General features: G+C 52.6%; 1 protein-coding gene across 1 annotated transcript in view; it reads left to right on the top strand.

Annotated features, from left to right (window-relative positions):
- Cacna1b (calcium channel, voltage-dependent, N type, alpha 1B subunit) overlaps positions 1-9,674 on the top strand; it is a 181,386-nt gene extending 171,712 nt beyond the window's left edge. Inside the window, exons 40-46 of the mRNA XM_013029324.1 lie at positions 413-525; positions 1,297-1,424; positions 3,787-3,922; positions 4,027-4,143; positions 5,471-5,675; positions 5,982-6,232; positions 6,590-9,674. Coding sequence (XP_012884778.1) covers positions 413-525; positions 1,297-1,424; positions 3,787-3,922; positions 4,027-4,143; positions 5,471-5,675; positions 5,982-6,232; positions 6,590-7,120 — 1,481 coding nt within the window. The 3' untranslated portion in view covers positions 7,121-9,674. The remainder of the gene's footprint in view (positions 1-412; positions 526-1,296; positions 1,425-3,786; positions 3,923-4,026; positions 4,144-5,470; positions 5,676-5,981; positions 6,233-6,589) is intronic.
- Positions 9,675-10,887: the final 1,213 nt, after the last annotated feature.

The raw sequence follows: 10,887 nt of genomic DNA, 5'->3' as shown, positions 1-10,887 counted from the left end.
CTCTCCTCCCCTTTTCTCTCCTCTCCCCTTCTTCCCTCCCCTCTCCTCTCTTCTCTCCTCTTCTCCCCTCCCTTCTCTCCTCTCCTGTCTTCTTTTCCCCACTCCTCTTCTGTCTTCTCCCCTCCTATCTTCTTCCCTCCCCCCTCTCCCCTCTCCTCTCCTCTCTTCTCCTTTCCTCTCATCTCTTCTCCTCTCCTCCCCTCCCCTCCCGTCTCTTCTCCTCTCCTGTCCTCTTTTCTCCTCTCTTCTTCTCCCCTCCCCTCCCCTCCTCTCTTCTCCCCTCCTCTCCTCTCCTCTGGGTCCTCTCTGCCTGCTTTCCTTTCCTGTACTCTGGGTCCTCTCTGCCTCCTTCTCTCCCCTTCCCTCCTCTCCCCTCCCCTCCCCTCTCCTCTCTGCCTGCTCTCCTCTCCAGCTGACGAGATGACAGTGGGGAAAGTCTACGCAGCTCTGATGATATTCGATTTCTACAAACAGAACAAAACCACCAGAGACCAGATTCACCAAGCTCCCGGAGGCCTATCCCAGGTACCTGGTCTTGGTGGGCAGGGGTGGGAGGCCCACCTCCTTCCCGGGTCTATCCAGACCACTCTCTGTCAGCCCCTTGCCTGATGACGCCAGGGAGCACTGGAGAGCTGATTTTCATGGCAGAAGAGACTCTGGGAGATGTTGCACTTTCTTTGGGGGATGGAGGAAGATGTTGAGAAATCTCTGAGAAGAATCTGTTGTCCCTGCATACAAGCAGAAAGCAAAGAGACCAGCATCAAGAGCTTGATGTCCTTGTCACACTGCCCGTGACTGGCACCATCTCACCTGTGTCTTCAGTGACCACATGACGGCTCTGTCTTGAAAATTTGTAGATGCGCAGAACTTGCAGGGCTGTTTACATATCCCTGTGGACAATTCCACAACCTGGTGGTGTTCTACACCCTATCCCTGGGAAGACCCAGTCAGCTGCAGCTCCCACAGCCTGGAGTCACAGCCTACTCAACCTGGAGCTCAGAGCTAAGGCTGAGATGAATGGCTTTGCCACCTGTGATCAATCTGAGCCTGATCGTAGGTAGGGAAACTGAGGCTCTGAAAGGTGAAAGCTTTCATGAAGTCACAAGGAAGAGATGCTGTGTGGGTCCCCGCCCTGCCTACTCTAGGGGAGACATGATATTGCAGGAATGGCAAGGGGCCCCCGCTCGGCACTAGACGTTGGCCTCTGCCACTTGTGCTGTGCCAAGGGCGTACTTTGGGTCTATCAGGGGCTGGCCCCCGGCCTTAGAACTATTCCCCTTCATATACCTGTTGCAGACGGGCCCTGTGTCCCTGTTCCACCCTCTGAAGGCCACCCTGGAGCAGGCACAGCCGGCTGTGCTCCGAGGAGCTCGGGTTTTCCTTCGGCAGAAGAGTGCCACTTCCCTCAGCAATGGCGGTGCTATGTGAGTGCTGGGTACGGTGGCCAGCGGGGCGGGACCCAAAGTCAGTGGATATAAGATGTCCACGTTCACAACCTGGCCGGCTCTCACTGCCTTTGGGCCTGTAGCTAAAACGCAGGGGTGCCCGAAGGCTGTCGAGCCCTCTGAGGGTAGGGTCCCCAGTCCCATCCAGTGCCAGGGGCTGGCCCCACATGGCGCCAGTACCTAACTCACTTATGGGCTATCCCGATGTTCACTGTGATGCCTGGGAGCTAGTGAGAATTGTGAGGGGACCAGGTTGCTTGGGTGGACTTGGAGAGTAGCTTTTATAATGTCAAGCGGGTTGGTGGTAGTAAGTCAGCAAAGACAGCTGTGCCACCCCTGAGACACACCTGCTGTGTGCACCTGTCTCAGCTTTGCTCAGTCAGTAGCTGGTGGTGTTCCCATCTTGAGCCCTCACCATTTTTGCTCAAGGCTTGTTTACAGTCCACTCTTCTGTCAGAGACATTTTCCTCCAGATTTTCCCATTTTGGTATTGATTTTTGAGGCTGTTGCATTTCTTAGACAAATTTGTGAGGTCCTTTTGTTTTACTTAACTCGTGGCACAATATTGCTTGGCAAAGAGCCACCCAAACTCCAGAAATATAAACAGTGATTATCTTTCTCACTGAGGGTGGTAGCTAGGTCCTGGGTAGGGTTGGCCCCACACAAGGAGGGCCCTTTCAGCTTTCCCTGACAGCTGTGGCTCCTGGACGGGACATAGAAAGGCCTTTCCCTATCAGTTTGTTTCAGGGGATCACCACCTTATGAAGGTCCCAAAATGGCAGACACCCAAGACTCAGACTCTGTTTGGGTCTCTGCTCCTGCAGCACCTATCATCTGGAGTATTGCATAAGCAGGTCCAGGTTCAAGTTGAGGACAGTGACAATACAAAGGAGAACCCAAACGTTTTCCCAATTGGGGCAACCCTGCTTAAAGCTGGTCTCTTAGAGCCCCAAACCACCCTCAATTCCAGTGAATGTGTGTTTGATTGTGAGGTTTGTGTATGTGAGACAATTGTGTGCCAGTATTTGTTTGTGTTGGAGAGAATGTATGGTGTCTCTTTATTGATCTGAATCAGGCTTTTGATTTTTTTATTTTTTTGGTCATGGAGCTTGAACTCTGGGCCTAGGCTCTGTCCCTCAGCTCTTCAGCTCAAGGCAAGTGCTCTACCACTTGAGCCATGAGCCACTTCCAGTTTTCTGAGCAGTCTATTGGAGATAAGAGTTTCACGGACTTTCCTGCCTGGGCTGGCTTTGAAATGTGATCCTGAGATCTCAGCCTCCTGAGTAGCTAAGATTACAGGTGTGAGCCACCGGCACCCAGCTGAAGCAGGCTTTCATGAGGCAAATGGGTTTGGTTACATCTCTGATTTTAGTTTCTGTAAAAAGCCATAACTCTTCCATCAGAGGTTAGAGAACACCTGGTCACAGTGGAGATCTAATCTCCCTGATCTTAGAAGGACTGGCCACACTGCAGGGCCTAGCCCGGCTGTCTTGTTAGTGCCAGCCTTGCCCTCCCCACACAGAACATTAAAGGGAGATACATGGATACATGCAGCAGTTTGGGAAGACAAAGATTGATTCTTCTCAGAATGCCCAGCAGAGATGGGGCTGCCCTTCCACCTCTGCACACACCACCATGGTCAGAAGTGTGGACTGCTCAGGCTGATGGGCCTCATGCTAAGCTGAGTATATACGATCAGTGCTACTAAACCTGTGCGAATACAGGTGCAGTCATTGTGAATCAGCTAACTGGCAGAGGCAGTAATGCTTGGGACAAGACTGATCACCATCTGTAGGCATAGCCAGGGGACAGGAAGGTAGTGTGTGTGTGGCCTGACACCAGAGCAGATATGGGAAGAGTGCGGGTCAGGGTGGTAACGAGGATTCTGCAGCTCCTCCTGGAAGCCCTGGGAAAGAAATGCAGAAGGACCCCACAGTCAGTGTCTCCTATATGTCAGCAAAGCAGGGTCTTCTCAGCGATTGCCCATTCATCCACGCTTACTGCATGATCTTTTCCCTTTCACCATAGTCTTATGTGACAGGGTTGATCCCAGTACCCATTTCACAAATGAAACTTGGAAAGGTTGAGGAATGTGGCAGCTGTCCTCAGACCAGGAAGCAACAGGACAGCCCTTCCCTTTGAGGGCTCTCTCCCTTGGGAGTTGTGCCCACCCAAGACGCACACTGGGAGCATGCCCTTTGATGTGCCTCGGCTTGGGCCCAGTATATGTCATCCATACTGGGACTCCTGTGCTTGATAAGAGGGTGGGCAGCATGGATTCCCAGCAGGGCATTCTGCAGCTTGGGTCTCTGACCTTGTAGACTATCCCTCTCTCTCCTAGACAAACCCAAGAGACTGGCATCAAGGAGTCCTTGTCCTGGGGCACTCAGAGGACCCAGGACACACTCTATGAGGCCAGGGCCCCCCTGGAGCGTGGCCACTCAGCAGAGATTCCTGTGGGTCAGGCAGGAGCACTGGTAAGTCCTCCCTAGAGGAGTGAGTGTCAGGAGGGGTTGGGTTCCGAGGCTGGGTGAGGCTGGGTGGTTCTGTGCGGTGTGACTAGAAGGCTGTTATCCTCTAGGCTGTGGATGTCCAGATGCAGAATATGGCGCTGAGGGGCCCTGATGGGGAGCCCCAACCTGGGCTGGAGAGCCAAGGCCGAGCCGCTTCCATGCCCCGCCTGGCAGCAGAAACGCAGGTGGGTAGGCTTAAAAGGGTCAAGGCATGGGGAAGGGGTTGGCAGCATGACATGTACATCCTGAGTGAGGAGACTCGGGAGCGTGGAGAAGTGGGCACCCCCTGGGCAGACTCCCTGGCCGGAGGCCCTGCGGGCAGCCAGTGCAGCCTAGACACCATCTGCCTCTGCAGGCTCTTGGGACATGGGTGAGCATTTGTGTTCTCAGCCATCTGGAGGACCACACAGGGACTTGATTCCCAAGGTTCTTCATTCACAGCTCTGCTTTCTTTTCTTTAGTTCTATGACCTCTTAGCTCTGGCCCATTCAATTCTAGTGTTCCCAGCGTGTGTTGTCGGCACTGCCGTTCCCTTGCTCTTTGGTCTCCCAGCTCTGTTGTTCCTCAGCTATGTCCCCACAGCTCTGCTGTCCCCGTCACTTCTTTCCCTAGGATTCGACTCTGTGAACCATGCCTTAGTCCACCTTCTGCTCTTTGAGGCTGTGGTTTTACCCTCCTTGTCTGGTCACTGTCTCTGGGTTTCCTTTCCTTCCCTGGACCCCATGAAGTTGTTCTTCTTCTGAGATATGTTTGACTAAGAATGAGGTCTAAAAGCACTTGAGAATAAACCCCTTCCCTAGGTCACTGGGTGTGCTCTGGGCCCCCCCCACCACTTCTGCTGCCGCAGAGGTGCTGCAGGCCAGCCTTGGCCCTGGGAGCTCGTGGCCTGCTGGAGCCTGTTTATTTTCCCTCCGCTTTGTGCCCACTTCTTCCTTATGCCTTCGGGTTGTGGACATTTAGGATACACTTTATTCTCCTCCTTATCTTCTATTCCCTACTTTGCAGTATCCCTGTTTTCATGGCTGTGGCCTTCCATGCTTGACCTCTCCTCAATGTCCTTCCTTCTTGTCTTTTGCTTTTTCCCTACTTCCAGCCTTGTGGCCTCTGCCCCATGGCACCTGCCTTGGTGCTGCAGGCTGGTGGCCACAGACCGGGCAGCTTCCTGTGACATGCCTCCTCGACACGCAGGTGACTGAGCTCCACAGACACCTGTCACAGGGCAGCATCACGGGTCAGCCCCTCAGAGAGCTCAAGGCTCTCTGGAAAGTTGTAGGTCCTCCCGGCTTTCCCCAGGCAGGCAGGCAGCCCTTCCTGGCAGGCTGGGGTCCTCCGCACAGGGTTGGCAGCCGGCCCCCAGCAGGCCTTCTCAGGGGCGATGTCCCAGCTGGGGACTTGTGGCCCACACCTGATTTCTTTAATGGTCCTACCCTGCTCTGTGAACCTTCATGATTGCCTTCCCCTCCTCCTTGATGGTTCCTCAGACCTACGCTGGTCCTTTCCTTTTGTCCACAGCCTGCCCCTGATGCCAGCCCTATGAAGCGCTCCATCTCCACACTGGCCCAGCGCCCCCATGGGGTTCACCTCTGCAATGCTGCCCTGGACCGTCCTCCCCCCAGCCAGGCAACACATCATCACCACCACCGCTGCCACCGTCGCAGGGACAAGAAACAGAGGTCCCTGGAAAAGGGGCCTAGCCTCTCTGTGGACATAGAGGGCGGTGCGTGTGGAGGGCCCGGGGAGCTTCCTGAGGGGTTATGCCTTGAGTTAGGGCTGTGGTGGGGGATCTAGGCATCTTCCTTGGCTCATGAGCCCATGACCCTCAAACCTACCCAGAGCAGAAAGAATGGTCCTAGGCCTGGGTCCAGGCTGCCTCCTCCCTGCCCCTCCAGCACTGTGAAGTCTTCCCTGGTACTCAAGGGACCCAGTGGGTCTATAACTGCGAGGGTCTGTAGCCGGTGGGTCTGTAACTGGGGTCTCTTTCCTGCACTGGCTGTGGCTGAGTTGACTTCTCTTCCCTGGCCAGCACCAAACAGCGCTGCCGGGCCAGGCCTGCCTGCAGGAGAAGGACCTACAGGCTGCCGGCGGGAGCGGGAGCGGAAGCAGGAGCGGGGCAGGTCCCAGGAGCGCAGACAGCCTTCATCTTCTTCTTCAGAAAAGCAGCGTTTCTACTCCTGTGACCGCTTTGGGAGTCGGGAGCCTCCACAGCCCAAGCCCTCCCTCAGCAGCCACCCCACATCTCCAACAGCAGGGCTGGGCACAGGCCCCCCCGCACAGGTAACCAGGCTGGGCCCGAGTCAGCTCTCTTCCTCCAGGCCTCCCGCGCCCCTTCGGCCTGAGTCTAAGCAGCTGCTTCCCCTTGCGCCCCAGCCCAGACAGCCTCCCTGCCCGGCTGCTACGTCCCCCGGATGGCTGCCGGAAGCCTCACCATGGTCTTGTACACTCTTATTCCTTTCCTGACTGGGCGTCTGGCCTTTGAGCTGCTTTTTCCTTTGCCCCCGTGCCAGCCATTGCCCTGCCTCTCACCCCCCAGCTTCTCCCTTAGGACGAATGCCCCCCGTGTCCTGTGTGCTCTGTGTGGTATTCGGTTTGATGTTTTATTTCCTCTTCATCTTCTGTTCCCTTTTCACATAGGGCAGTGGCCCAGTTAATGGGAGCCCTTCACTGTCAACATCTGGTGCTAGCACTCCGGGTCGAGGTGGGCGGAGGCAGCTCCCACAAACCCCTTTGACCCCTCGCCCCAGCATCACCTACAAGACGGCCAACTCCTCGCCGGTCCACTTTGCTGGGGCTCAGAGTGGCCTCCCAGCCTTCTCCCCAGGCCGGCTCAGCCGCGGCCTTTCTGAACACAACGCCTTGCTCCAGAGAGAGCCCCTGAGCCAGCCCTTGGCTCCGGGCTCTCGCATCAGCTCAGACCCTTACCTGGGCCAGCGTCTGGACAGCGAGGCCTCTGCCCACACTCTGCCTGAGGACACGCTCACCTTCGAGGAGGCGGTGGCTACCAACTCAGGCCGTTCCTCGAGGACTTCCTACGTGTCCTCCCTGACCTCCCAGCCCCACCCTCTCCGCCGTGTGCCCAATGGCTACCACTGCACTTTGGGACTCAGCACCGGTGTCCGGGCACGGCACAGCTACCACCACCCTGACCAAGACCACTGGTGCTAGCTGCACCGTGACTGCCACACACGTGCTCACCGCGGGCATGGGCTCCAGTTGATGAGTTTTATCATCCATGCTGGGCTCTGGGGCTGCAGCCCTGGGAGGAGGTATCTTGCCTCGTGGCCTCCATGGTGGAGGCTCCTGCTCTACTCCTCTCCTCTTCCCTCCCTCTTCTTTTACATTGGATGGACTAATAAAACCCTTTCTTAGAGGGATATGACTCTCTATCCCCCTGTGTGCTGCCTTCCTGGGTCTCACGCCACCCATCAGATCCTAAGCAGGTGGTGGCTGAGTTGAGGCAGACCCAGTGAGCTCATATCCCATATCATGGCCACCAGCGTCTGGGCTGGGTGCTTCAACGTTTTAGTTGGTGGTTTGAGTCTCATGGGACACAGCATTGATCCAGATGTGTAGTACAGAGAGCAAGGTGTGCCTGGAAGCAAGGAAGGGGCCCAGCGGTGGCCTCGTGGTACCTGAAAGCATCACAGTGATCACGTGTCCATGGTTGCTCTTAGCACCGAACAGCAAATGTACATAGAAATCAATGCATTTGAGGCTCTGTCTTTCCCAACACTTGCTGCTCCAACAGGGACCAAATCTGGAGAATGTTCTTGTGCTTGATTCTGGTTTTTAATCACAACATCTTTCACTCTTTGTCGTTTCTATATACTTGATCTAGAAAAAGATAAAATAAGAAAAACGGGGAAAGAAATGTTCACATAAAATTTCAGAATCAACCTGTAGGAAGGTCTCTTGGTTGCATTTGACTTGTGGGAGATACTGCTGTGTGGACCGCCCCCCCCCCAGGTGGGTCCCTTGTTGATCGCAGTTCCTGCTGCTTGACACAGTGCCTGACCTCTGGCTCCTGAGCATCTATGAGGGTGGAGGCCTTGTGAACTTAGTCGAGAGCTGCAGCCTGTGAGCACCGGCTAGCATCCAGCAGCACAGCACAGTTGTAAGCGAGTGGCTGTGCCCTCTGTCCTCCCGTGAGGGCGATTCTGGGGAAGCCACAGAGCAGCGAGGTCTGTGCCTGTGTGTGGCACTTTCAGTCTGTTCTCTACTGATTCTCAGGGATGGGATGCCTGCTAAGTAGGGCATGATCTCTGTTGTGTGTGAATTCAGTTTCACTAAATGCTGAAGTGAGCAAAATGCTAGTTGGGTAAAAGACAGCAGCTGGGGATGTGGATCATGGAAAAAAGGAACCCCAGCTAAAGTCCTAGTGACTGGCAGAGGAAATGGCTTCTGGGCTAAAGTTGGGCATCTTAGAGCCTGGCACAGTTTCTGTCTCCCAGGCCTGGGTAGGCAGCAAATAAAACCTCACCTCATGACCACTCTCCAAAGGGAAAACCCATTCTCAGGATGGTGTGCAGTGTGCCCAGAGGGTGGAGTCCTGCCGGAGGAAAGGCGCATGCAGACACGTCCATTGGTGTGTCCTCTGTGTTTTGAAATTTCAGATGATGTCTCTGTGTGATTGTTGACTTCTACCCCACGCTCCTCACAAAAGCTCTGTGTGTGTGTGTGTGTGTGTGTGTGTTTATAGAATGTGGGTGTATGTGGAAGTGTGTTTAGTGAATGGATCTTGTCAACCATAGGGCTATGCAACAAATGACACAAAACACACAAGACTACCACTTGGTCTAGGGTTTCAGCATGATTGTGACCAAACCTTTTTATAGAATTTCCTTATGTGAAGGCACAACACTCTGAAACTTTAAAGCTAACAGAGTATTTTATTCCAATAGGGTAAAATTAAAGGAACCTAAGACTGTGCATGTGACTGCCCATGTTGCAAAGTAGGAGGCTGTGCATTTTGATCTTAATGTTTTGTCTCTCTTCCTGCCCCGGCCCGTGTTCTCCTGGGTGTCAAATGCATACATTCCATATAGAACCATAGCTGTCTGCTTAGGCCGTCACAGGTTGAGAATACCTGTAGCTGGCTTGTCTGGATTCTTCTCAGCATTGACATAAGTGAAAATTGCAGTGGTGGTAGCTGTGGGGGAGGGGGGAGGAGACATTATGCTTTGTTTTCCTGCCTTTGGATTTGTTTCTGTACTGTCTCTTCTCAAACTATTGTCTGTTTCCCCTGAAATCTCATAGTGAGTTGCCAAATTTGAATTGCATCAACCAGCTGTCTGCATCTGGAATCTGTCAAGCAGTGGCTGTAGTTTGAACAGTTATGTGTGCATGTAAAATATATACATATATATATACACACATTATATAAGTATGTGCATGAAATGTATATCTTCGTACCTTTTGATACAATGTATTCATTTGTTAATTTTTAATTATATTTGATATAAATTGAAGGTTTGTTGCAAAACTTTATATTTAACAACAGTGTTAGAGAGAGAGAGAGAGAGAGAGAGGAAGAAAGAGAACTCCAGTCATGCAACACAACTGGACCTTACTTAAAAACAAACAAACAAACAAATTCATGCGATTGAATTAGTTTGCTGCCTGAGTAGTATTTACAAGCTGAACTTTGGATTCTGATATTGTTTCTACAATGACATTTTGTATGGAGCAAAGTCCTTGGAATAAAATAAAAACTTAGCAAAAAAATCAAAATGAAACCCCAGCAGTGCTACCAGGTGGTACCTGGGGACTTCACGTCTTACTGCGCCGGTGTGCGGGTGCATTAGTGTGAGGTGGTGCAACATGCACGAGGGCTCAAATTAAAATGGAAGAATATTGCCCAGAGGCCTTGGAAGACCCTGGAAGCCTCCTGGGTGAGGACTGTGTGGGCAGAGCTCTGGACTCGATTACCCAGAATCTTGAATGTGCATGTATGTAGCTGGACTACCCAGAACTCCTGGGCATGGGAATGGGGTAGATGTGGAATCTCCGGAAGGTTAAGAGATCCTCTTGTAAACTAAAGGCTCACTGCTTCAAATCGACAGTGGCCATGTAGGTGCTGGCATTCAGCTTCTTAAAACCTATAATCCTAAGTCAGGCCCAGTCACCGACAGACTTACTATCGCAAAATCTACCTTTCCAATGGCTACTGCAGCAGCCGTTTTGATTTCCAGCTTGCGGTCCTGTCTTTGGACACAGAGACATTAGCTGTATGTCTGGCTTGATTTTTGGAGGTTGTAGCTACATATGGCTACCCTGGACTTGGCTGTTCATACTTCTGCCAGTCTTCTGCTACGGCTGTGCATGTGGTTAGTGCAGACTACAAGACAGGAAAGGAGGATAGAGCTAGTAGATGACATGAGACCTATTCCTGATTCCAAAGCCAGGATTCGCACCTGTTGCTCAAGCACAAGCAGGAATTCACCTTCACCCTTTTTTAGGTGAATAATTTTGCCATCCAAATATTCTGATAAAGGAAAAGGTTTTCCCTGAATAAAAAGTTCCTTCAGTGGCATATACATATTGCCGGGCGCTGCTGGCTGCTGCTTGTAATTCCAGCTACTCAGGAAACTGAGCTCTGAGGACTGCATTTCAAAACCAGCCTGGGCAGTAGAGCCTGTGAGACTCTTCTATTAACCACCAAAGAGCCAGAAGTGGAGCTGAGGGTAGAGTGCTAGCCTTGAGTTAAAAAAAAAAAAATCTGAGATCAGAGGATCGTGATTTGAAGCCAGTCTGGACAGAAAAGTCTGTGAGATTCTTTATCTCCAAATAACCACCAGAAAACTTCAAGTGGAGCTGTGGCTCAAGTGGTAGAGCACTAGCCTTGAACAGAAAAGCTCAGGGACAGCCACACAGGCCTGAGTTCAAGCCCCACAACCAATCAAAAAGAAAAGACAAAAAGCTCACAGACAGGG

This window comes from Dipodomys ordii, unplaced genomic scaffold, assembly GCF_000151885.1.
Source record: "Dipodomys ordii isolate 6190 unplaced genomic scaffold, Dord_2.0 Scaffold118, whole genome shotgun sequence".
NCBI lineage: Eukaryota > Metazoa > Chordata > Mammalia > Rodentia > Heteromyidae > Dipodomys > Dipodomys ordii.
This window is presented reverse-complemented; position numbering and strand designations above follow the sequence as displayed.